General features: G+C 45.4%; 2 protein-coding genes and 1 long non-coding RNA gene across 4 annotated transcripts in view; 1 reads left to right on the top strand and 2 right to left on the bottom strand.

The window, feature by feature from the left end:
- Positions 1-122: 122 nt before the first annotated feature.
- LOC148214458 (uncharacterized) lies at positions 123-3,767 on the top strand. Its single transcript, XR_015798061.1, has 3 exons — positions 123-430; positions 3,376-3,529; positions 3,642-3,767. It is a non-coding gene; the product is annotated as an uncharacterized LOC148214458 (long non-coding RNA).
- LOC103051953 (zinc finger protein 202-like) lies at positions 580-7,893 on the bottom strand. 2 transcript variants are annotated; one of them, XM_088151349.1, is made up of 6 exons: positions 7,747-7,893; positions 6,628-7,193; positions 6,212-6,341; positions 5,339-5,421; positions 3,652-3,796; positions 580-2,951 (listed from the first exon to the last, which is right to left on the bottom strand). In XM_088151349.1, exons 1-6 carry the CDS (start codon positions 7,883-7,885, stop codon positions 1,765-1,767), a joined length of 2,250 nt encoding a protein of 749 aa, XP_088007475.1. In that variant the 5' UTR covers positions 7,886-7,893; the 3' UTR covers positions 580-1,764. The 2 variants fall into 2 exon arrangements, with proteins under 2 accessions (XP_088007475.1, XP_088007476.1); XM_088151350.1 differs by lacking the exon at positions 3,652-3,796 and having other exon boundaries at positions 2,813-2,951.
- Positions 7,894-15,036: 7,143 nt separating this feature from the next.
- Positions 15,037-26,502, bottom strand: part of LOC148214455 (uncharacterized) — a 55,181-nt gene continuing 43,715 nt past the window's right edge. The window contains exons 11-15 of the mRNA XM_088151213.1: positions 20,727-21,292; positions 20,311-20,440; positions 19,432-19,514; positions 18,320-18,446; positions 15,037-17,695 (exon numbers count right to left, since the gene is read on the bottom strand). Of these exons, the coding sequence (XP_088007339.1) occupies positions 15,267-17,695; positions 18,320-18,446; positions 19,432-19,514; positions 20,311-20,440; positions 20,727-21,292 (3,335 nt within the window). The 3' untranslated portion in view covers positions 15,037-15,266. The remainder of the gene's footprint in view (positions 17,696-18,319; positions 18,447-19,431; positions 19,515-20,310; positions 20,441-20,726; positions 21,293-26,502) is intronic.

Genomic DNA, 26,502 nt, shown 5'->3' with positions numbered 1-26,502 from the left:
CGTGGCCCCGCAGGCTCTGGGCGGCGGGCGTCCTGGGGTGGTGGGGGCGGGGGGAAGGCGGGGCGCGGGAAGGGCTGCTGGGGGCGGGGCGCCGAGCCCGCTGGCCCCGTGACCCTGGCGAGCCAATGGCGGGCGAGGAGCGCCTGTCAGGTTTGGGCGGGAAGGGAGCCGCCGCGTCGGGCGGCCCGCTCCTCTGCCGGGCGCCTCAGCCTTGGCTCTCCCTCAGACGAAGCCGCCATGTGGCGGAGCAGTGAGAGGGTCGGCCTGGACTGGGAGACCCGGCTGCGGCCTCCCGTTGGCCGCGGGAGCTGCCTGGGCGCCTTCGGCTGCTTCCCCGCTCGGCCCAGGCCTCTCCGCAGGGCTCCGGCCGTGGGAAGAGGAGGAGGGCAGAGGGAGCCCCCGCCTGGCGCTCCCCGCGGAAACCGCAGATGTAAGAAGGAAACGACTGACTAAGCAAATCCTTGGCGGCCGCTCAAAGGCCAAACGTGTTATTAACCCTTTAAAATGAGAAATATAATTAATAATCAGGATATACTGAAACGTTTTTTTAAAAGCTGTATTAAGATAAAAAGCACCGAGAGTCACAATCATGTCAGTAAGACGAAATTTCTCAAATTTACAATGCCGTAGTCCCCTAAAATTTCAAATAGGATTGACCTTTCTGATCACCTTGATATCATAAAATGATACAGTGGCACTAAAGTGACATTGAAAATCTTGAGAAAGTGGGAATGCAGTGGTTTGGGAATGTAAAACTCACAGAAAAAAAAATCCCATGAAGGTTTCCCTTGAGCTGAATGGTACTGATGATAAAAGGCTTTGGAGGCTTTACTCAGAGAAATGAAGACAGAGAGAGAAATAGCTTGACTGAACTCCCTCCTTTAAAAAAAAATATTGCTCATATGGTTGGATTGATAAAAGCACTTTTAAAGCATAGAGGCAACAGCTACAATCAAACTCACTGGCTACACTTCTGCTTTCAGCTGGGTAAACAAAATGGGCATGTACATATAAACATTTGGGAGAATTTTCACTGATGAACCAGAGCTATGCACATCGGGTTACATGAAAAAAAGAATCAACAGCTTAGATACTTACATACACATTTAAGAAAGGCTGGTATTTTCAATACAGTTAGAGCTAAAATACTCAAATGCACAAAAACATTTTGCTTTGCTTTGCTTACATATGGCAGCTCTCGGACTTCCTTCAGATGTTGCTTCTGCCTAGATAAGGCAGCTTGACCAGGCAGAGGTTTTGAGAGGCTTTGACGTAATGAGTGGGACAATTTAATAAGAGATTCTCGTGAGCCAGACCTAATTGACTAGGCAATACCTCTGGTATTAAGAAATCTATCCTGGGGAGCTCTTTCCATAATCCATACATTTATTCTGTTTCTTCTATGGCGATCCTCCAAAAGAAGGACTGGTCTTCTCAACCTCTTTCCACAGGATCCTTGTACTTACTGAATCCTTAGAGCAGATCCTTTTATGGGAAATAAGGCAACTCAACAAACTGACTCTCTTTAGGTTCTGTACCTTTATACGGTTTCATATCACAGTGGATCCTTTTATAGGAATTCAGGACACTTCAGTCCCTAAAGGCATCTCCCCATTTTATGGGTCCTTTTATGGGAAGTAAGTTGATTGCTCCACAGGAAGTTCTTTCCACACCATGCATTTATATTTTTTTTCTCCCCTTTGTGGTTCCTGTTATAAGAAGGATCCTGTTCTCACAAAAAATGTTTCCACATCCAGAGCAGTTCTATGGTTTCTCCCCTGTATGGCTCTTTTTATGGGAAGTAAGGTAACAGCTTTTGCTGAAGCTCTTTCCACATTCTATGCATTTAAACGGTTTCTCTCCTGTATGGATCCTTTTATGAGAAGTAAGGGAACTGTGCATACTGAAGCTTTTTCCACAGTCCATGCATTTATAGGGTTTCTCCCCTGTATGCATCCTTTTATGGGAAGTTAGGTTACCTTTCAACCTGAAGCTCTTCCCACAGTCCGTGCATTGATATAGTTTCTCCCCTGTGTGGATCCAAATGTGTTTAGTAAGGCAGCTGCTTGAAATAAAACTCTTTCCACATTCATTGCATATATAAGGTTTCAGCCCTGAATGGATCCTTTTATGGCAAGTAAGGGAACTGCTGCTGCTGAAACTCTTTACACACTCCGTGCATTTATAGGGTTTCTCTCCTGTATGGATCCTTTTATGAGAAGTAAAGGAACTGTTCAAACTGAAGCTTTTTCCACATTCTATACATTTATAGGGTTTTTCCCCTGTGTGGATCCTTTTATGGGAGGTTAGATAGCTGCTGCTGCTGAAGCTTTTTCCACACTCCAGGCATTTATATGGTTTTTCTCCTGTGTGGACCCTTTTATGGGAAGTAAGGACACTGTTTTTCCTGAAGCTCTTTCCACACTCTACGCATTTATAGGGTTTCTCTCCCGTATGGATACTTTTATGAGAAATTAGGGAACTGTTCATACTGAAGCTTTTTCCACAGTCCATGCACTTATAGGGTTTTTCCCCTGAATGGATCCTTTTATGGGCGGTTAGATAACCACTCCACCTAAAGCTCTTTCCACAGTCCACACATTTATAGGGCTTCTCCCTCATGTGGATCATTTTATGGGGAGTAGTGTTATTATTATTGCTGAAGCTCTTTCCAATTTTGCAGTGGTTACTGAAATTGGATTTTGCTTGGAGTATTTCCCCACTTTTTTGACACTTTCCCACACTGTTTTCTTTGGAATCACGTTGGGTCAGGAAGTGATCCATTTCCGCACATTCAAGAGTGGATTTTGCTCTCCAGTTGTAAGATTGCCTTTTCTCATATCTCCTCCTTCCCCAATTATTTGCAGAAGTCTCTTCTGGTATTTCAGTTTTGATTATATTCGATGGCACTACACTTGGTTCATGGTAATTTTCATTCACCTCCTCATCAACTGTTGAAACAAAAGGAAAAGAAATCAGAAAACTCTACAACGTACAGTTTGCTACCCCATGCTATTCCCTAGCCTGTATCTATTCCTGGGCATCTGCAGGAGGAGCAAAAGGGGAAATTATAGCATGAATGCTATTTATTAATTGAAAAGATTGGCACGGCTGCTCATCTCATGTGATTCTTGGTGGTTAACAACAATTGAAAACAAGATCATAAGACAAAATAACAACAACCAATGCAATGCCCTGCAGCCCAGGTCTTGACATCATGATGTGGCATACGCACTTGTGTTACGTGTGATGCACCTAAGTTGCATCCAGTGCCACAACACGCATGTCACTGCAATATCATTGTAAGAGAAAATATAGTGTTGATTAGGACAAGTGACATATGCAAGAACATCCCCTCCCTATTTATCTTCCCAGTAGCTCTGCAGTATTGACACAGGCCCCAAAGAAGATCCCAAGACTGCCTTTTCAGACTGACTGGCCCTTTCCAGATTGACTGGTCACCAGACTGATCTCTTTCTTCTAAATGAAACTGTGGTACTCAGAAGACTGGCTGTGGACTGGAATTAAGGTAAGAGGGAAAGAGAAAAATCATTTTAGCAAGACCTGCACAGATCTCCTAAGCTGTAAATAACGGAAAACCATCTAGTCACTTCCCACTCTGACTTAATTTTCCTCCAAAGGATCCTTCACCTAAAGAGGCCACACTCCTAGACGTCTCCAACATGACTTCTCGATGCAGGGCTTTTTGGCTGGAATCCAGCAGCGACCACTCTTCACTGGTGAAATGAACGGCAACCTCCTCAAAGGATACAGGACCCTGAATGAGGAAGGATCCCTGTTAACAGATTTGAGAAGAATTTGCAAGACCTCCTTTAATCTGCAAATCCTAAAAGCACAATTATAATACTTGATTGGACATGGACTCAATATGTTACATGATAAAATGGTCAGAGTTCTGAGCCTATAGATGACAGCCAATTAGGGCAAGTTGTATCACCTTGATGGATTCTGTTGACCTTCAGTGTCAAGGGAGTGTATTTAGGCAAGCCTCTTGATCAAGGGGCAGATGGGGCCTTAGGCACACCACCATCAGGTTAGTGCCATCGCTGTAATCATTTTGGAAGTCCCTCAAGACCTGGTTATGTCATCAGGCCTGAGTGTCCCAGGAAACCTGAGACATTCTTAGATGATTCCATTGTGGTTGATTTTTTTTACTCTCCACTTGATTTGTATATTTTAAATTTTTTATAGTGTTCATTTCTAATATGACTTTCTATATTTTTATAATGATTATTTTTTATATTTGTTGTTTTATTGATTGTCATACACCACGCAGAGTCGCTTCTTGTGAGATGGGTGACCATATAAATGTGATTAATAAATAATTTGCAGGAGGTAGTGGGGATTTCTATCTGACATGGTAGCCAAATGGCCTTTGGGGTTCTCTGAAAACCAATCTTGCTCATACTTGGCACGTTCACGAAGATGCTGGGAAGTCTCATCCAGCAATCTGTGGGGATGCCATCAAGATGTAGGTGATACGCAAACCAATTTCTGCTTCTTGTCTTTCCTAGACAAAACAGTTGAAAAAGCTAGGAAGAGTATATACGAAACCACTTCTGTAAAACCAATATGGATGCAGTTGTTAAAAGCCAAGCTGGAGTCGGGTGTCTTCGGTCTTTACCCTTTATTGTAAACCTCCTTATCCTCCAGAAAGCTCTGAACTTTTTGAAAAGAAGGAATAACTCTCAGTGTAGATCTTTTATCCCACTGTATTTTTGCAAATTAGGTTGACAGCCTCATTACTGACCTACCAAAAATGATCAAATATGGTAATGTTCCAGAGGAGATCATTGTTTTGCCTGTTAGTTTTGTTTTATTGGTTTTTGTTTTATAGTGTTAACTGCTGGGGGTCATTTTTTGAGTCCAGCAGTATGTAACCAAGAGCCAGTTTGGTGTAGTGGTTACAGGCATCAGGCTAGACACAGGGAGACTGCAAGTTCTAGTCCCACCTTAGATATGAAGCCAACTGGGTGACTTTGGGCCAGTCACTCCCTCTCAGCTCTAGGAAGCAGGCAAGGGCAATACTTGCGAAAAACCTTGCCAAGAAAACTGCAGGGACTGGTCCAGGCAGTCCCCAGGAGTCAAAAAACTGACCCGAAGGCACACGCACACAGTATGTAGCCACAAAAGAAATGAATACATTTCCAAAACAGAAACAGGAGAGATAAGCTGAGTGTGACTGATCACTAACCCGAATCCTAAATTCCCTGTCCTGTGTCGCTCAGGAACAGCAGTATCATACACTGAGGCCCCAAATGTAACTGGAGGTCTCCAACTGCTGCCCCATATTAGCCCCTGATCTTTTCCGTCCTACCTGAGCTGGAGGTCCAGCCACTCTTTCAGTTCCACCAGTACAAGGACACGATCTTGTGAATAACAGTGACTCCATTTTGTTCCCTGGGAAGAAGAGAGACGGGATGGAAGAAGCTTTGTGGTTGTCACCAGAAATGGAGCTGACAGGAAAGGGATAAACTCTGTCTTTTCTAGCTTGAAGGCATGACTTAAGACTTCTTCCAATCCAACAAAGGAAACCTCAGTCCGTCAGTCCTACCCTCTGCGTTCAGTGCCTTCTATAGGCTCCATACAGCCTATAGAATAGCCAAGAGCCAAGAATAAAAGAAGAGAAGACCACAGCCCCACCACACACTGGGAAACAAATTCCAATTGGACCTCTCTCCTAGCCTTTTGGGCAGGAATGAGCAAAGAAGTATACGCTTGGCAAGCAAAGCATTCGCTCAACCACGGCACTTTAGTTCCACGTGGATGGGCAACTGATGAAATTCTGGCACCCCAGGAACATGCCTGCAAGGAGGGATGGTATCAGAGATGATCCAGCAGGGACATGTGTGAGAATTTACTAGAAATTATCAAGAAAGGCCAAAGACAGGTTGCTCCCCTCCCCATCTCTGAGAACAAAGGGAAGTATCTCAGGATGGAGCAGTCAGAATGCAACCCACGGCATTCCCCAGAAGAGGTCAGACTGGAATCATCTGAAGGTTGTGCATGACTAAAAGGAAGGACTTCCTTTGTGGGAATTAAGCCTTCTAGCTTGAAGAGGGAGAGTTAAGTCTTTCCTCTTGGGTCACCTTAGTAAGTCCAACAATTAGACATGAGAAGATACAGAGAATTAAGAATAAGTAGAATCTCTCTGGAAAACCTCCAACCCCATAGAAGGATCTTCCCTTACCTAGTGAGGCATCCTGATGTTGACCTTCCTCCTTGGAGATCTCTCTGAGACACGACTCCTGAGTGGGATTTTCAGGATCCACCCTTTCCTCAGGACAATTAGTGCTCACTTCCAGGAAGGACCACAGAACCTGAAATACAGGCAAAGAAGAGGAGTTAAGAGAACAGAACATAAGAAGAACTGGATTTTCATTTTTTGCCCACAATATTGCACGCCCTCTGTCCATCAGTGGGGATGGAAGAGGACAATGGAACAATTTCTCAAAATACGTCCTCTGGAAGAACACAGGAACAATTTCCCTAATGATCTCTACATATCTTGTTGTATCATTAATTCCAGAAACTCTGTTAGGGAGACATGTAACAATTCAAGCACATTAAGATCCATTCATATTTCCCAAGATGAGCATCTCTCACCTGGCACCCTTCGTGCTCCTTCTCTGCCCAGTTCAGGAGGAAGCCTTCAGCCAGGGCCACCGCCTGGGAGCTGGTCTCCGCCCGGCACTCCCGCACCCAGCGCTGCATCTCCGTGGGCAGGACAGCCAGAAACTGCTCCAAGATCACTCGGTCTAACATCTGGGCCTTGGTGTGTTTCTCTGGCTGCAGCCACCCCCAGCAAAGATGGTGAAGGCGGCTGCAAAGCTCTCGTGGCCCCTCGGCCTCCTGAAAGGGACTGTTCCTGAAGCGCCAGTGCTGGATCTCAGAGCTGAGGGCTTCCTCCTCCAGGACCCTCTGCCCGGTTCCTGCCCAGACCTCCCCACAGCTCCCGGGCTGAGCAGCAGCACGGCCTTTTCCCACTCCCTCGCACACTGGCTGGTTTGCGTCCATGTTCGGTCCGTTCCCTGACACAGATCCAGAAGGGGCCTGCGGATCTCCTGGGCCTCCAAAGGTCTTTTCAGTCCTAGGATCTGCATGAACTGCACAGAGAGCCCGGGAGAAGTTTTGAAGCCATTCAGCTCTCAAGTGGCCTCCAGCTTTGGCATCTGAGGTGGAAAGGAAAGCAAACTTCAGCAATTACACAGACTGTTCTCACTTAGTAACTGATTGCATCATCAAAATCAAGGCAAAGTAACAGTTTGGAGGGGGGACAAATCAAGAGATGTTTCAGGCTCAGTGCAACGTCTGTCTGTCTGTCCCTCCCTACCTCCCCACTTCCCAGAGAACACCAGCCCTCGTTTTGGTGCAGCTCAGCTCCACTGGCAATGGAAAAAGTCTCGGGTGTCTTTCCAGCCCAACCATCAAGACATTTGAGGCACAGAATTGGACCTTTCAACCTCCTTCCAAAAGAGCTTGAAACAAGACCGTTTGGTGGAGAGCGCCAGGCAGGAAATCCCCTTTCCCAGATTCTCGTTTGCTAGAAATGCTGGGAAGCAAACCTGGGTTACGCACAACGTGAGCAGATTGTTCTTTTAGGCTTCCTACCCTCCGCCCCACTCTTTCCCTCCCTCCCTCCCCCCCTCCAGGGTGGGATCTCTTGCATGCGCAGGCCAGGAGCAGGAATGGGGGGGATTTCCGAATGGATTTAGTCCAGCAAACCCTTTCGGGGAATCCGGGGGTCAGGATTGGAGGGGAGCCACGCTTTCCTCCTCCTTCTGCAAGAACCGGCCGGGGAGGCTCTGCCTACGGGTAGATGGGGGGCTCTGAGTCGCGGGACACCCAACTGCTCGCCCCCCATCCCACAGATTCCCGGGCGCAACTCACAGCCGGCGCTCCGGAGCCAGGCAGACGAGACGGAGCCTGCTCTGTGCCGCTCTTCGAGTCGGCGGCGAGGAGAGCGCCCCCTGGTGGGATCTGCGGGCAGCTCCCGGACCTCTGGAGGGGGGACCTGGAGGGCGACTTCAGAGGTCATGCAGTCCGACCCCTGCTCAGGGCGTGGATGTGCTGGGCCTCTGCCAGACGACCCTCCTGCCTGCCTGAAGACCTCTCCTGCAAGAGAGTTCCCCCTTCAAGCGGCAGGCTGTTCCCTCGGCTGAACCCTCGTCTGGTCAGGAAATTCCTCCTCTGAAGTTGCTTCCTTGGACTTTTAATCTACTGGTTCTGGTCCTGCAGACAGAATAGATCCCCTCCCAGTTTCGTGGGACATTTTCTCAGTCCCATTCCTGTGCCAGGTGTCATCTATGTCCCAGTCCCAGACTGACCTCTGCCAAAAGGCATCAGTTGGAAGCCACCTGGACGTCACATAGTACACCATGTTGTTGTGCACATGTGCGAACTGCTAACATCGCCCATTGCATCACTGGTGTAAATGGACCCTTTTCAGCAAGGTTTCAGGCCCAGAGATGGATGGAAACAGCATTGGTCGCACTCGTGGATGATCTCTGGCGGGAGTGGGATGGGGGTAAAGCATCCATCCTTGCCCTTCTTGACCTCTCAGCGGCTTTCAGTACCATCGACCATGGTATCCTTTTGGCTCGGCTTGGGGAGTTGGGGCTGGGCGGCGCAGTTTTGCACTGGTTCACCTCCTTCTTCCAGGGCTGGTCCCAATCAGTGTTGATTGGGAGCAAGAAGTCCAGCCCTGACCCCTCCGTTGTGGGGTGCCTCAGGGTTCGGTCCTCTCTCCACTCCTTTTTTACATCGACATGAAACCGCTGGGTGAGGTCATCCGTCACCATGGGATGAGGTATCATCAATATGCAGATGATACCCAATTATATATCTCCATCCCAGGTGAGGTAAGAGATGCTGTGAGCATCCTTTTGCGGTGCCTGGAGGCTGTGGGGGTCTGGATGGGGTGCACAGGCTTCAGCTGAACCCTGGCAAGACGGAGTGGCTGTGGATTGGAGGACCCTCTATATCTGGGAGTTTACCATTGTTGGTTCTGGATGGGGTTGCACTACCCTAGACAGACCCAGTGCATAATCTGGGAGTCTTCCTGGACTCACGACTGTTGCGTGAAGAGCAGGTGGCAGTCGTGGCCAGGAGGGCCTTTGCTCAACTTCATGTTGTGCACCAGTTACGCCCCTTCCTGGATCAGGAGGCCCTCCAGTCAGTCACTCACGCCCTGGTCATCTCTCGTTTAGACTATTGCAATGCGCTCTACATGGGGCTACCCTTGAAGAGTATCCGGAAGCTACAGCTGGTTCAAGATGCAGCCGTGCAGGCAATTTTGGGTGCCCCAAGGAGGGCACATGTTACACCTTTGCTGCGCGAGCTGCATTGGGTGCCAGTTTTCTTCCGGGTCCAATTCAATGTGTTGGTTATTACCTTTAAAGCCCTAAACGGCATGGGTCCAGGTTACTTGAGAGACTGCCTCACCCTCATGACACACGCAGAGGGTCGACCCCAGGGAAAAACTCAGAGCATGCATCCTCTTTGCTCTGAAACGGCCAAACAGGATTCCAAAATAATAAGAATTATATAGATATTATATATATTATAATAGATATAGATATAGATATAGATAGATATATAGATATAGATATAGATATATAGATATAGATTTAGATAATTTATATGCCGCCCACCCTCAGTGACTCTGGGCAGCTTCTTAACAATTTCTTAATTATGTGGAAGCTGAACCAGCTGCTTCATGCTCTGATCGAGGATGACTTCTCCCACTCCTACATCTCTTCACACCTGACTTTCCATGTCTTTTTCTCTGGCTGGTCACTCACAACACTCCTTGGCTGCGGGAAGAAGTACAAGTTCCAGGTTCTTTCACAGATCTGCTTTCTTCCCCCTTACCTTTAAAATTCTGTCTCCCTTCTTGCTTTCCCTTCTTTAATTTGGCCATTGCTGTTCTTTTTATCCAACTTTCTTTCCCCCCTGCTGGTTTGTAAAATATTAAGAATAACAAGCACCCAATTAAGTTATTAATTTTGGTAGGAGGGGTGCACTGTGGGTTTAAGCATCGCAGATCAGTGTTTATAGATTTGTATTTTACTATGTCAAGGATTATTTTCAAAAATAAATTTATTTTTCTCAGTTAATTTACTGTAGATATGCACAAACTAAATGAAAAAATGCAAAGAGAAATGGCTGTTTTGCAGGTCTTGCTACACATAAAATTGCTTTTACAAAAAGCTTTATAAATGGCAATTCTAAACAGGGAAGAGGAGTTGGCATTTGAGTGAGCAGAGCTTCCAAGCTGTTTGTTGGGAAGCAATAACCTCTGGAGAAGATTTTTTATATTTACTGATTATTCCATAAACCAGAGTAGAAATCCAACTTCATAACACTGAATCACAGTAATATAGTAGAAAAATGAAAGGGTTGGGGCTTCAGGTTAGGTTCTGGCTCCTTGTTTATCTTGGTATCAGAAATCCATCCTAACAGGTAAATTTTAATTTGTCACCTGTTTGGAGGCCGATGGAGGACAATCTCTCATCATAAGAGCATCGCTGTGTAGCAACTATACATTCTATTTTCAATTCCCTCCCTAGTGATTTTCAAGAATGATTTTGGTCTATTTTTAAAACGCCTGGATCAGACTTTCCTTCGGATTCCTGTTGGCCACGGGGTGACCAACTGTCTGGGGCACGTTTTCACCTGGTGCGAGAGAGGGCCAAATTACGCACAGAGTCGAGGGAAGGCTTTCCCACTTCATTTCTGTACAGAAGCAAAGAGGTGCTCTCGGGACTGAAATCCACATGGAGTGCACAGAGGGGCCTTGTCCAAAGATTTCCATGTGCTTTGCTAAGCAGGCAACGTGCATCACAACTCCTACTGGCTGAAACAAATCCACGGGTGAATGATGCGATGCACATACGTACTACAACTATGTACCCCACAAGAAGTCATGAGGGGGGCTCATTAGCATCTCATGTTTACTCCCAGGGGTGTGTTTTTCACTATTTTAATGAGGCAAAGGGTACTATAGTTCAGCGTTTAACTAGTCGCATATCTAATCAAACCGGAACAAGCAGGAGCAACACAGGAAATTCCTAATCTGTCGGGGCCCCACAAACAGCCCCAATAGACAAACAGCCCGTCAGGCCCACGTTCCAAGATTCTTTTCTGAGCATCCTCTCCCAGATCCCACCTAGGCGTGACTACATATGCCAACAGATATTACTTCACACTTGCTTACACTGAAATGTAGGTGCTGTTTTCACATCCATCCACCCTACATGGTGAGATCCTTTGCAATCCCTTTGGATTTTATGAGCCCAACGGTTTGACATCAGGAGCAAACTCTTCATGTCTTCGTTGAAGCCTTCAGCTACCTGCACCTCTATATCTGAGAATGGCACCTGGGTCCCCTGGCCATGTGGATACCCCAGATGTGCAGTTTGCCCCCGAGTGTTCCTCCAGACGTTGCCACCAGATTTTGATTTGGGACATGTCAAAAGAGGGAAACGGAGATTGGGACTCTGCTGGGCAGACAGCAGTTGATCCCTGAGATACCTTCTCAGGAATGGGGGATCCCAGGGTGGTTGGCACATGCAGAGCATCTGGGATCTGGTGGCCTGGGCTAAGCGTGAGAGGGATTTTGGGTTAAGTGGCTGTCAGGTGGGTGGGTTGCAGCCATTTCCCTAAATGGCTCTGCCACTTGGCCTGGGGTAGGGAGGGAAGTCATCAAGCGTGGGGATGGCTACCCCCAAAGGCCTGTCGCCTGCAGCTCCGGTAACCATCAGCCTCTTGGACTTTTCTTGTTTGGTAATGTTTTGTATAGTTAAAAGGGATGCAGATCATTTTAGCCTAATCATCGCCATTTTGCTTATGTGAACCACGCTTGTGCTGGAGACGCCATTAGCTTAAGGCATGACAGATAATAGGATGTCTGGGATTCGCGGGCAAAAATGATTGACATCCAATTTGCATAACGGTTGTTGCCATGGTCTGCTACTAGTATAAATACTGCTGTTGCCGCTTTTTTGGGTGTGGCATTCTTGAGACCTGTTGTCTCCGAGGAGTGGTCCACCTGGTTGCTTTGTTTGGCCAAATAAAGAGCTGTTTTTCTTTTTACTTTAAACCTTCTCCCGAGTTTTCCTTAATCAGAGGCAGGGAAGACTCAGTAACCTATTGGGAAGACCTAACAATATGAATTGGGCCGCCCAGAGAAGCTCCTCCTTGGCTCCTCACAACTTGGGCCTCTTCCTTGTAGGTCACACCCCACTCTGGGCACGGCCTTGTCGGGTCCCCTCTTCTCCCTCTGGGGGCCCTTCTCCCCCCCCATGTCCTCCCCCTTAAGTCACTTTCCAGCCCCCCATCAAGGCTCTTGGGGACTCCCATGTCAAAAATGTCCCTGGTTCAGACAGGAAGAAGTCTGCAACCCAAAAGGAAGCAAGATTGGCAGCATGGCCACACTTGGGGGCAGAAACCCCTTATTTCAGTGGCTTCTCTGCCAGGAAAACCCCAGCTGGACCCCAGTTGCTGCTCTGTGACCAAGGCGGCCTGACTGAAACAATCCGTTTCAATTGCCATTTCAAGGCCTCAGCCTCGACTCCCTCAGATGAGGCTCCTCCATGTGGTGGAGTATAGGACTAGGAGACCTGATTCCAGACTGCCCTCAGCCTTGGGAGCTCCGAGTGTCTTTGGTCCAGTTCCTCTCTCAGCCCAGGCCTCCTCACGGGGCTTTCACTGTGGGAAGAAGAGGAGGGAAGAGGGAGTCCCCGCCTGGTGCTCCCCAAGGAAACCACAAATGTAGAAAAAGAAATAAATGAGACAAAGACTGATCACTGTGGCTTAGTGTGCTGAGAAAGGCGGGTTCAGTACACGGACATGTTGCGTATACGTCTCCTCTGAAGGTCTCCACAGGATGACTCTCCGCACTGACTTCCCACACAGGCCGTGTTTAAATAAGGGCTCTTTTCAGTAGGTTCCTGAATGCCCATTAAACCATTTCAAACATGGTGTGTTGGCAGAAGATGTCCTCAACCACAGACTCTTCAAAGCTTGAATGTGGCCCCCAAAGACCCTTCATAATACCATCCTTAAGTTCTAATTTTTAACCTGGAGGGAAAGGGTTAAATAGCTAACTGGACAATAATACATACATTTAATTAAGTTGACTTACGAAATTAATATATTATTCAATTCTATTCAATGGAAAGGTAAATGTAATTAAATGTAGACTCTGTCCTGGACCTCCCTCACTCCTTAGTGCAAATCCTTCCTACCACTCAAAGGCCAAATGTACCTTAAGTTTGTAGAAAGTTGCAGAACGGTTCAGTTTTCTGGTTCCCGTTTGAGTCCTCTGATGTAAAGTAAGATGATTGCTTCGACTAAAGCACTTTCAATGCTGCATGGTTTCTCTCCATATATGTAAAGTTACATAATTATGAAAGTTCGATCAAATCCCACACATTCATAAGGAGGAGCATAATGAATCTTCCCACATTTTATAGACTCTGATTTCTCCCTTTGTTGCTTCATTTATAGGTAGATCTGCTTTGCTAATGCTTTTCGCATGTTGCACGGATTTCTATGCACCATCGTCTGCACAGTGTGAATTCTTTGTTACTGAATAAGATCTGAACTCATTCCACTTCTTTCTACCACTTTCTAACAGTCTATTCCACTCCGCTCCCCCCACTAAATGTTCTCCCTCATATTCATCTGGTTTCTTTCTTTAGATTTTTTCTTCCATGTATATTAAGCAGGGGCATCATTTGCACTATGCAATAACTGGTCCCAATAATTTACTATATTAAATCTCCAAAATGAGAAATATAGTTAATAATCAGGATATACCGAAATATTTTTTTTAAAGCTGTATTAAGATAAAAAGCACCGAGAGTCACAATCATGTCAGTAAGACGAAATTTCTCAAATTTACAATGCCATAGTCCCCTAAAATCTCAAATACAATTGACCTTTCTCATCACCTTGATATCACAAAATAATACAGTGGCACTAAAGTGACATTGAAAACCTTGAGAAATACAGTGGTTTGGGAATGTAACACTCATCCCCCCCCCAAAAAAATCCATAAAGTTCCCCTTAAGCTGAATGGTATTGATAATAAAAGATTTTGGTTGCTTTACTCAGAGAAATGAAGACATAAAGAGAAATAGCTTGACTGAACTCCTTCCTCCCTCAGCAGGATTAATGCAATTTTGCATCCAGAGACATACTAAACAGGCACGTACATATAAACATTTGGAGAATTTTCACTGATAAACCACAGCTATGTACATTGGGTTATATGAAAAAAGAATCAATAGCTTAAGGATGTTGCTACGTGTTTAACGAAGGCTGGTATTTTCAATACAATTAGAGCTAAAATACTCTCATTCCCCCCCCCCCCCCGCTTTGCTTGCATATGCCATTTCTCTCCAAAGCCTGAAGCCTGATCCCAGACTTGCTTCAGATGTTGCTTCTGCCTAGATAAAGGAGCTTGATCAGGAAGAGGTTTTGAGAGCTTTTTGACATAATGAGTGCAACAATTTAGTAAGAGATTCTCATGACCTGGACCTAACTGATTAGGTAATACCTCTGATATTAAGAAATCTATCCTGGGGAGCTCTTTCCATAATCCATACATTTATTCTGTTTCTCCTATGGCAATCCTCCAAAAGAAGGAAGACTGGTCACCTCAACCTCTTTCCACAGGATCCTTGTACTTACGGGATCCTTAGAGTGGATCCTTTTATGGGCAGAAAGGCAGCTCAACGGGTTGACTCTTTGGGTTCCATGCCTTTATATGTTTCATAACATACTGGATCCTTTTAGAGGAATTAAGGACACTTCAGTCCCTAAAAGCATCTCCTCCATGAGGGTCCTTTAATGGGAAGTAGATTGCTCCACCTGAAGTATTGTCCAGATATCATGCATGCCTATTTTTCTCTCCTGTATGGATTCTTTTATGAGAAGTAAGGGAACCATTTGAACTGAAGCTCTTCCCACACTCTATGCATTTAAAGAGTTTCTCTCCTGTATGGATCCTTTTATGGGAAGTAAGGGAACTGTTTATACTGAAGCTCTTCCCACAGTCTACGCATTTAAAGGGTTTTTCCCATGAATGCATCCTTTTATGGGTAGTAAGTTGATTGTTCCACCTGAAGTTCTTTCCATACTCCATGCATGCATATCTTTTTCTCCCCTCTGCAGATTCCTTCATGAGAAGTAAGGGTCCTGTTTTCACAAAAACTCCTTCTACATTCAGACCATTTCTATGGTTTCTCCCCTGTGTGGATTCTTTTATGAGAAGTTAGGTGACTTTTCAACTTGAAGCTCTTCCCACACTCTGTGCACTGATATAGTTTGTTCCTTCTGTGGACATTAATGTGATAAGTAAGGGATCTGCTTGTACTCAAACTCTTCCCACATTCATTGCATACATATGGCTTCAACCCTGAGTGGATCCTTTTATGACAAGTAAGGTGACTGCTCTGACTGAAACTCTTTCCACAATCCATACATTTATATGGTTTCTCCCCTGTGTGGATCCTTTTATGGGAAGTAAGGGAATCACTATAACTGAAGCTCTTTCCACATTCCAGGCATTTGTAGGGTTTCAGTCCTGTGTGAATCCTTTTATGAGAAGTCAAGTGGCCATGCCCACTGAAGGTCTTCCCACAGTCTGTGCATTTATAAGGTTTTTCCCCTGTATGGATCCTTTTATGGTAAGTAAGGACACTGCACTTCCTGAAGCTCTTCCCACACTCTAGGCATTGATAGGGTTTCTCTCCTGTGTGGACACTTTTATGGGAACTAAGATTACAGCTTGTGGTGAAGCTCTTTCCACACTCTGTGCATTGATAGGGTTTCTCTCCTGTGTGGATCCTTTTATGGGAAGCAAGGTCACAGCTTTGGATGAAGCTCTTCCCACACTCCATGCATTTATGTGGTTTCTCTCCCATATGGATCCTTTTATGATTTATAAGTGAACTGTTCATACTAAAGCTTTTCCCACAGTCTATGCATTTATATGGTTTTTCCCCTGTGTGGATCCTTTTATGGGAAGTAAGCTGAGTACTTTGGCTAAAGCTCTTTCCACACACTGTGCACTGATAGGGTTTCTCTCCCGTATGGATCCTTTTATGAGAAGTCAGGGAACTGTTCATACTGAAGCTTTTTCCACAGTCCATGCATTTATAGGGTTTTTCCCCTGAATGGATCCTTTTATGGGAGGTCAGATAATTGCTGTTCCTAAAGCTCTTTCCACACTCCAGGCATTTATAGGGTTTCTCTCCCGTGTGGATCCTTTTATGGGAACTAAGCTGACTGCTTTGGCTGAAGCTCTTCCCACACTCTATACATTTATAGGGTTTCTCTCCCGTATGTATCCTTTTATGAGAGGTAAGGGAACTGTTCATACTGAAACTTTTTCCACAGTCTACGCATTTATAGGGTTTCTCTCCTGTATGGATCCTTTCATGAGAAGTCAGGGAACTGTTCATACTGAAGCTCTTTCCACACTCCAGGCATTTATACGGTTTTTCCCCTGAATGGATCCTTTTATGGGAGGTCAGATAATTGCTGTTCCTGAAGCTCTTTCCACACTCCATGCATTTATAGGGTTTCTCCCCCGTATGGATCCTTTTATGGGAAGCAAGATCACTGCTTTGGATGAAGCGCTTCCCACACTCTATGCACTTATAGGGTTTCTCTCCTGTATGGATCCTTTTATGAGAAGTAAGGGAACTGTTCATACTGAAGCTTTTTCCACACTCTATGCATTTGTAGGGTTTTTCTCCTGTATGGATCCTTTTATGAGAAGTTAGGGAACTGTTCATACTGAAACTTTTTCCACAGTCCATGCATTTATAGGGTTTTTCTCCTGAATGGATCCTGTTATGGGAAGTAAGGGAACCACTATGACTGAAGCTCTTTCCACATTCCATGCATTTATATGGTTTCTCTCCTGTATGGACCCTTTTATGGGAATCAAGGACACTGTTTTTCCTGAAACTTTTCCCACACTCTATGCATTTATAGGGTTTCTCTCCTGTATGGATCCTTTTATGGAAAGCAAGATCACTGCTTTGGATGAAGCTCTTCCCACACTGTATGCACTTATAGGGTTTCTCTCCTGTATGGATCCTTTTATGAGAAGTAAGGGAACTGTTCATACTGAAGCTTTTTCCACACTCTATGCATTTATAGGGTTTCTCTCCCGTATGGATCCTTTTATGAAAAATAAGGGAACTGTTCATAGTGAAGCTTTTTCCACAGTCTATGCATTTATAGGGTTTTTCCCCTGAATGGATTCTTTTATGGGCAGTTAGATTACTTCTCCACCTAAAGCTCTTTCCACAGTCCACACATTTATAGGGCTTCTCCCTCACATGGATCATTTTATGGGGAGTAGTGTTATTATTATTCCAGACGCTGTTTCCAATTTTGCAGTGGTTCTTGACATTGGATTTTGATTTGAATGTCTTCCCACTTTGTCGACACTTTCCCAAACTACTTTCCTTGAAATCACGTTGGGTCAGGAAGTGATCCATTTCCGCATATTCAAAAGTGGACTTTTCTCTCCAATATCTCCTCCTTCCCCACTTGTTTGCAGACATTTCTTCTGGTATTTCAGTTTTAATTATTTGTGATAGCACTACACTTGGCTCTTGATAATTTTCATTCTTCTGCTCATCAACTGCTTGAGGGGGAAGAAGCCAGAAAAGTCAGATGTCAGATGTGATGCACCTGATTTGCATCCAGTGCCACAACATACACATCATTGCAATATCATTGTAGGAGAATATATGGCGTTGATTAGGACAAGTGAAATAAGCAAAAAATCCGTTCCCAAATTATCTTCCCAGTAGCTTTGCAGTATTGATAGGGAACCCAAAGAAGATCCCAAGACTGCTTGATTTTATTAAAACTTTTAAAGCAGAAGGTAAAAACTAATATAAATTAATGTAAAGAAAAGAGAAAAGGAAAGAAAGCAAAGAGAAAGCAAAAGTGCAAAAAAAAAAAGTTAAAGAAAAATAGAAAGGAAAGAAAAAGGATACAAAGCAGTGGCTTCTGATATTCAGCAGCAGTTATAAGTACAACTGTATTTTAAACTCTCTCTCTAATATTAGAGTGATCTCTTTCTTCTAAATGAAACGGTGATACTTAGAAGACCATGAACGTGGACTAGAATTAATATAAGAGGGAAAGAGGAAAGAGATGAAATTTTTAACAAGACCTGCACAGCTCTCCTAAGCTGTAAATAACAGAAAACAGTCTAGTGACTCCTCACTCTGACTTAATTTTCCTCCAGAGGAACCCTTACCTAAGGAGGCCACGCTCCTAGACGTCTCCAACATGACTTCTCGGTGCAGGGACTTTTGGCTGGAATCCAGCAGCAACCACTCTTCACTGGTGAAATAAACAGCCACCTCCTCAAAGGACACAGGACCCTGAATGAGGAAGAATCCCTGTTAGCAGACTAGAGAAGAATTTGCAAGATCTCCTTTGATCTGCAAATCCTAAAAGTACAGAGTTATAATGCTTAATTGGACAGTTCCCTAGCTGGATTCAACATGCTATGTGGTAAAACCATCCCCTGATCTCTCAAGAAGTGGTTACACACAACATCCTCTATAGCTAGCCCATGTAGCATGGCAGGTTCTCCCTGAAGAAGATGATCCCTGAGGTAGCAAAGTTGTGTATTAACTGTACTCCTCTCTCCTGAAAGATTTAGTTACGGAAAAGGGGGCCTCAGCCGGTGGCAACTTCAGATGTCCTCAGGTGATCCTCTCAGGTAAGCAGATTCAGACCCAGATTCAGTGGTTGAGGGACCACTAACTCCGTTATCTCTTTCCTAGATAAAACAGTCAAAAAAGCTGGGAAGAGTATATACAAAGAGTATATACACTTCTGTAATGCAGCCCAAAACAGGCATGGATGGAGTTGTTGAAAGCCAAGCTGGAGTCAGGGGTGTCTTTGGTCTTTACCCTTTATTGTGAACCTCCTTATACTCCAGAAAGCTCTGAACTTTTTGAAAAGAAGGAATAACTCTCAGTGTAGATCTTTTATCCCATTGTATTTCTGCAAATTAGGTTGACAGCCTCATTACTGGCCTTCCAAAAGTGATCAGAGATGGTACTGTTCCAGAGGAGATCATCGTTTGCCTGTTAGTTTTGTTTTATTGGTTCTTATGTTTTATAGTGTGAACTGCCAGGTGTCATTTTTTGAGTCCAGCAGTACATAACCACAAAAGAATTCAATATATTTCCAAAACTGTCTTCAGAGGTAAGCTGAGTGTGACTGATCACTAACTTGAATCCTAATTTCCCTGTCCTGCGTCACTCAGGAACACCAGTATCACATACTGAGACCCCAAATGAAACTGGAGGTCTCCAAATGCTCCCCCATATTAGCCTCTGATCTTTTTCTTTCTACCTGAGCTGCCAGTCCAACTGCTCTTTCAGCTTCACCAGTACAAGGAGATGATCTGATGAACAATGGCGACTCCATTTTCTTCCCTGGGAAGGAGAGAGACGGGATGGAAGAAGCCTTGTGGTTGTCACCAGAAATGGAGCTGATAGGAAAGGGATTAACTCCATCTTTTCTAGCTTGAGGGCATGACTTAAGACTTCTTCCTGTCCTGTGGAGGAAACCTCCATCCGTCAGTCCTACCACATCTGCCTTTGATGGCCTCCCATAAGCCCCATCTTGGGAGCCAAGAATAAAAGAAGACCACAGCCCCACCATGCACTGGGGAACAAACTCCAATCAGATGTTTCTAGTAGCCTTTTGGACAGGAACAAGACAAGGAAGTATACTCTTGGCAAGCAAAGTATTCACTCCCCGGAGCTTGATACCATTATGTTCCATATGGATGGGCAACTGATGAAAATCTGTCACCTTAGCAACATGCCTGCAAGGACAGATGGTGTCGGAGATGGTCCAGCAGGGATATGTGTGAGAATTTACTAGAAATTATCTATCAAGAAAGGCCAAAGAGAGGTTGCTCCCCTCCCCATCTCTGAGAACAAAGAGAAGTATCTCAGGATGGAGCAGTCAGAATGCAACCCACGGCATTCCCCAGAAGAAGTCTGTCTTCTGCAAATGAGGAATCACCTGAAGGTAATGCATGGACTTAAGGGAGGGACTTCCTTCATGGGACTTAAGCCTTCTAGCTTGAAGAGGGAGAGTTAAGTCTTTCCTCTTGGGTCACCTTAGTAAGTCCAACAATTAGACATGAGAAGATACAGAGAATTAAGAATAAGTAGAATCTCTCTGGAAAACCTCCAACCCCATAGAAGGATCTTCCCTTACCTAGTGAGGCATCCTGATGTTGACCTTCCTCCTTGGAGATCTCTCTGAGACACGACTCCTGAGTGGGATTTTCAGGATCCACCCTTTCCTCAGGACAATTAGTGCTCACTTCCAGGAAAGACCACAGAACCTGAAATACAGGCAAAGAAGAGGAGTTAAGAGAACAGAACATAAGAAGAACTGGATTTTCATTTTTTGCCCACAATATTGCAAGCGCTCTGTCCATCAGTGGGGATGGAAGAGGACAATGGAACAATTTCTCAAAATACGTCCTCTGGAACAACACAGGCACATTTTCCCTAATGATCTCTACATATCTTGTTGTATCATTAATTCCAGAAACTCTGTTAGGGAGACATGTAAGAATTCAAACACATTAGTACCCCTTCATATTTCCCAAGATGAGCATCTCTCACCTGGCACCCTTCCTGCTCCTTCTCTGCCCAGTTCAGGAGGAAGCCTTCGGCCAGGGCCACCGCCTGGGAGCTGGTCTCCGCCCGGCACTCCCGCACCCAGCGCTGCATCTCCATGGGCAGGACAGCCAGAAACTGCTCCAAGATCACTCGGTCTAACATCTGGGCCTTGGTGTGTTTCTCTGGCTGCAGCCACCCCCAGCAAAGGCGGTGAAGGCGGCTGCAAAGCTCTCGCGGCCCCTCGGCCTCCTGAAAGGGACTGTTCCTGAAGTGCCAGTGCTGGATCTCAGAGCTGAGGGCTTCCTCCTCCAGGACCCTCTGCCCAGTTCCTGCCCAGACCTCCCCACAGCTCCCGGGCTGAGCAGCAGCACAGCCTTTTCCCACTCCCTCGCACGCTGGCTGGTTTGCGTCCATGTTCGGTCCGTTCTCTAACATAGATCCAGAAGGGGCCTGCGGATCTCCTGGGCCTCCAAAGGTCTTTTCAGTCCTAGGATCTGCATGAACTGCACAGAGAGCCCGGGAGAAGTTTTGAAGCCATTCAGCTCTCAAGTGGCCTCCAGCTTTGGCATCTGAAGTGGAAAGGAAAGCAAACTTCAGCAATTACACAGACTGTTCTCACTTAGTAACTGATTGCTTCATCAAAATCAAGGCAAAGTAACAGTTTGGAGGGGGGACAAATCAAGAGATGTTTCAGGCTCAGTGCAACGTCTGTCTGTCTGTCCCTCCCTACCTCCCCACTTCCCAGAGACCAGCCCTCATTTTGGTGCAGCTCAGCTCCACTGGCAATGGAAAAAGTCTTGGGGGTCTTTCCAGCCCAACCATCAAGACATTTGTGGCACAGAATTGGACCTTTCAACCTCCTCCCAAAAGAGCTTGGAACAAGACCGTTTGGTGGAGAGCGCCAGGCAGGAAATCCCCTTTCCCAGATTCTTGTTTGCTAGAAACGGTGGGAAGCAAACCTGGGTTGTGCACAATGTGAGCACGCTGTATCTTTAGGCTTCCTCCCCCCTCCCACCCAACTCCTTCCCTGCCCCCAGGGTGGGATCTCTTGCATGCGCAGGCCAGGAGCAGGAATGGGGGGGTCTCCCCCTCCCCTCAAACCTCGGGATTCGGAGTCCAGCAAACCCTTTCGGGGAATCAGGTGGTCAGGATTGGAGGGGAGCCACGCTTTCCTCCTCCTTCTGCAAGAACCGGCCGTGGAGGCTCTGCCTACGGGTGGAAGGGGGCAGTTCCCCCTCCCGGGGAGGCTCTGAGTCATGGGACGCCCAGCTGCCCACCCTCCCCTCTGATTGCCTGGGCGGAACTCGCAGCCGGTGCTCCCGAGCCAGGCAGTCGGGGCGGAACATGCTCAGTGGCACTCAGTGACTTGGCAGCAAGGAGAGCGCCCCCTGGTGGGGCCTGCAGGCAGCGCCCGGGCCTCTGAAAGCGATGGTGTGGGGGGACTTCAGAGACCATCCCGTCCAACCCTTGCTCTATGCATGGATGTGGTGGGTCTTTGCCAGATGTTCTACAGAAACCCACACCGGATCGGCCGTCATCTGAGGACCGCCCTAGCCGTTGTAGTTCCTGGACATCTGGTGAGAATTGGGCTACAGGACTCAGGGCTGTTGGCTGAGCAACCAGGGCCAGCAGCTGCAGGACTACTGAAAGAAAAGTCGCTGACCTGTCGCAATTATAGAAAGACTGCAAACAAAGAAAAAATGATCTGCTATTACAAATCAAGTACAACGAGAAGAGGATATCCGAAAAAATGCACCACTTCTGGAAAGAACAACATCCAGAATCAGAAATAGCAGAACAGAAGCTAGAGATCAGTGTCAGTTTATAACACGAAATAAAGTATTCACAGAAGGAGAATCGGAAGAACTGCAAAGGGCTACCCAGGGCAAAGAAACCGAAGCCTTGCCAGAAGTAGCTCAGAAAGAAGAGCCTTCTCCTCAGAAAGAACAAATCTCTCTATCTAAAAAACAAGAGGAATTGAAACAAAGAATAACTGAGCATCTAGAACAGCACAAAAACCACAGAGTAAGGTTGCCTGCGTTGAAGCTTGTTACAAAGAAACAGCTAGAACAAGTAATAAACGATGCCAATATTGTAATATCAAATATAAGCACCAGCTCACTGCAAGGAAAAAACCAACTAATGCACAGCATGGCTGCAGTTATAACTGGATACCTTGGATGCAAAATCAACAAACAAGAAAAAAAGCCAAACAGTGCACCACCAAAATGGAAGATCAAGTTGGAAAGGTACTTGCTTTAGGGTATGGAATAGTTAATATTTCTATTTAGACAAATCCTGAGACAAATTTACCTGAGAGCAGAACTTTTACTTCTTTAGAGAAAACAAGGATCGTGTATGCTCCAAGACAGTAAAATAAAGACACTGTAAATATAGCAATTAGCAAACTTTGATAACACATACCCGTGTAGGCAACATAGTCAGAGGCTACAACGGTGCCACCACCAACTAAAGCTGAAGCCTTAGTGAGATTAAAAAAACATTTGCTAAAGAGAACCATCTCAACTACCAGATGCCTGGATGGATTCTCCCAGCACTTCATGAAGGTGTTGAACTGACTGATCCCTGTTTCTCATCAGATGTCACATCGAGGTTCTGACCTCTTGCCTTCCACAGAGCAGGAGAAAAGCAGACCATCTTCTGCTACCCAGGCATGCAGGAGGAAGAGATCTTTATGAGAAGTAGCCAGTCATGTCTGGCCATCAATGCTTCCTTTAAACATCTGAGTGCAGAGCAGGAACCTTCACCCAGCAAGGCCGCATTCCTCAGGTTTTCAGCATCACTTCTCTATGCGGGGCTTTTTGCTGGGGATCCAGCAGGGCCCACTCCTCAGAGAAATATACAGCCACTTCCTCAAAGGATGTGTGACCCTAAAAAAAAGAAAACATAATTTATCTTTTAAAAGACAAGCTAAGGAAGGATTTGCAAGTTCTCAATTCCCAAAGGAAAGATTTACAATGGATTACGTGCATGTCCTCTACATAGTATAACATTTATGGAAGAAAACGGACAGAATTTACAACCTTTGATAGATGAAACATTTGGCACATTTTACCAACCTGACTGATTCTTTAGGACTTTCAGAGCCATTCAGTGAAACTAGCCCAGCATCCTTCAGGATCAATGGGAAGATGGGTTTAGGACATACCATCAATCAATGGCTCAGGCCCTTCCTGATGCCTCTCTGATGTTTTAGCCAATGAACTGTGGTGTCCCCACAGGGGTCAATCAATTCAACACCTTCATGAAGTGCCAGGAGAACCCATCCAGACATCTGTATTGTGGCATCCATGTCCAGGTGATGCAGAACCCAATCTCTGCTTCTCATCAGCTTCTATAGAAGCTCTGTGGTCTGAGCTATTAACTCAATGGGAGCTAAGGAAGTGCAGATGGGAAGGAAATTATGCTAATGATGCCTATGCTGCATTGGTGGCAACCAAATCTAGATATAAATCAGATGGTTAGAAAATACTACAAAACACTGAAGTGGTTTGGCAACAAAACACTTTGGGCACAACTTGTATTTAGAATCCTTTTTAAGTGGCATTTCATTACAATCTTTTCTATAGCCCAGTTAGAATCCTTTTGTTGTGCTTGGAATTTTAAGGATTCTTACCTGGAAACTCTATTTCTGAAATACTCTTCTTTCAATTACCTGATTTTGAATTTTGCTTTTTAATTTGATTATTTAACTAGTTTTAAACAGTCCTGCACAACACAAAGGTATTTGGAAAGATGAATTCCAAAAGTCTGAAGTGAAAAAAAGGGCTATTCCTTTTAATTTTCACTAAGTGTCTTCTACTTTTTCCTGTCTCGACCATTTTCTTAGCATCACTGTTAATTACTTAAGTGTCAGCAGGTGGAAAGACTCAGAAGCTAATCAGAATCAGTCCTGCCAAGTATGGCATGTTGTTTGTTTATGATCGAGTGGCTTCAGAGCTATAGCTGATAGTAATGTTAAAACCATATACTGCATGTGAAATCCCATGAATGTTGGCTAGCCTGGGAAATAAAAAAACCTTACCAAAATAAGCAAAGATAAGCCACCTCATAATGCTGCTAAGAAACTTTTATCAATGCTATCCTATTTTGCTATAAATGATCTTAAAAGAAGAGAAGATACTGAAGTGTGAATTACTTCTCATAAGTTTGTCTCAGCGTAGATATTTAATCCGGGTGTTTTTCCACAACAGCCTTGAGAGGTAGGCTGAAGCTGAGTGTGACTGCTCAGTGACTTGAACCCTAGATTCCCCATTCCATGTTGCTTAGAAACAGCACTATTACATTCTGCATTGAACCCTGGAATAAATAGGCTTCATCGAAATGGCACACGGCATCTTTTCTAATGTTTCTTCCCTTACCTAAGTTGGAGGTTCAACCACTCAGCTCTACCAGAAAAAGCAGATGATCCTGTAGAAATAAACTGTATTGTTCCATTCCCTGTGAGGGAGGCAAAAGTGATAAAAACAGTATTAAATAAACGGAGAGATTACCCAGAAAACGAAAGAGAGCTGGAATCTCTCTAGGAAAGTTCACAGCCCTTAGAATGACTTCCCTTACCTAGCGAGCTGTCCAAGCTTTGATCTTCCTGGGAGATTCTTCTCAAAAACAGCTCTTGAAGGGAATTCAAGGGATTGTTTCCTCAAGGTGGTTGCTGATGGCCTCCCAGGAGGGTCCCCAGATATGATCCATCAGAACCAAGGAAAGGGATACCACAGGAGAACAGGAGTTTGTTCTGTGTCCTCAACTTTGCAGGCCATGATATCCAGTGGTGGGGACAGAAAGGGGCAATGGAAGAATGGTGTGATGGAATGCAGTAGAGAACCAGGTTCACAGGAAGGAGGGAGCACAGTCCAGGAGGGAGGGTGGGGGAGACAAGAGGCAACACAGTCCAGAGCAGGAGTGTGGGAAGAGTAAGAGACTTAGAATAGCTCCTCCCTAGAATTTCCCAGGGTATATCCATTAGGTTAGCTTAGTATAGATTTCGTCTGGCAAGATTCTGTCTATATGGTGTAAGCAATAAAGGAACTGAACTTGGTTGGATCATTTCCCTGTTCTTGGGCTCAGCCTGACATCTGCCCTAAATATATCCTCTGGAAGGAGTGTTGGAAGAATTTACTTTAAGAAGCAAACACTTTCATTAATAATTAGTAATGCCAGAAAATGGTATGAATGATTTTAAAAATATAACAAGACCCTTTTTGAGCTCCCAAAATGGGTTGGATGCATCCTCCCCGTCCATGAATGGTTTCTTTCATGGTGCAGATAACCTCACGCTCTACTTTCCCTCTCTATTCTACCACTATTAGGGACTTAAAGCATTTAAGACTGGAATAACCAAAGGCCATTCACTCCCTTTGGGACTGTCCATGTCAGTAACACTCATGTTTCAAGTGGCTCTGAAAAAACTGTCCTTTTGATAGATAATGTAGATTGCTGAGGCAATCGCTGCCCTTTTCTCTCTTGGCTGTCGCCGCCCTCGCCCTCTGTCCTGGCTCCTGCCTCTGCCAGTCAGCGGCTGTTTTTGCTGATTCCCGATGCTTAACAAAGGCAGATATATCAAGCCGTGTTTTTGGCTGGCTGAGCTGAGGGGCGCGTGTGCTTGTGTGATACGGATTATAAGGACTGGCCAGGAGCGCGCTGGGCGCAAGCAAAGCGACCTGCAGAAACGGGCCTGCCGGAGGAAGGTCTTCACCGGCCGCCCTCCCCGACTCCTCTGCTGGGCTCGGCAGGAAGCCTTCGGCCGAGGCCGCCGCCT

The sequence above is a fragment of the Python bivittatus genome, unplaced genomic scaffold (genome assembly GCF_059951505.1).
Source record: "Python bivittatus isolate LINGU-HERP-01145 unplaced genomic scaffold, Pbiv_v1 ctg000650_np1212, whole genome shotgun sequence".
NCBI classification, from domain to species: domain Eukaryota; kingdom Metazoa; phylum Chordata; class Lepidosauria; order Squamata; family Pythonidae; genus Python; species Python bivittatus.
Note: the sequence above shows the minus strand (reverse complement) of the source record. Positions and strands in the feature narration are given on the sequence as shown.

Excerpts from the sequence above, each read along its gene's own strand:
- LOC103051953 (XM_088151349.1), bottom strand. The coding sequence starts at position 7,885 with ATGGGGGGCGAGCAGTTGGGTGTCCCGCGACTCAGAGCCCCCCATCTA. Across the intron at positions 7,194-7,746 it reads CCCCCGGATTCCCCGAAAGG|ATGCCAAAGCTGGAGGCCAC; the intron begins GTTTGCTGGACT and ends TTTCCACCTCAG. Across the intron at positions 3,797-5,338 it reads TGGCTGGACCTCCAGCTCAG|GGATCCTTCCTCATTCAGGG; the intron begins GTAGGACGGAAA and ends ATCTGTTAACAG.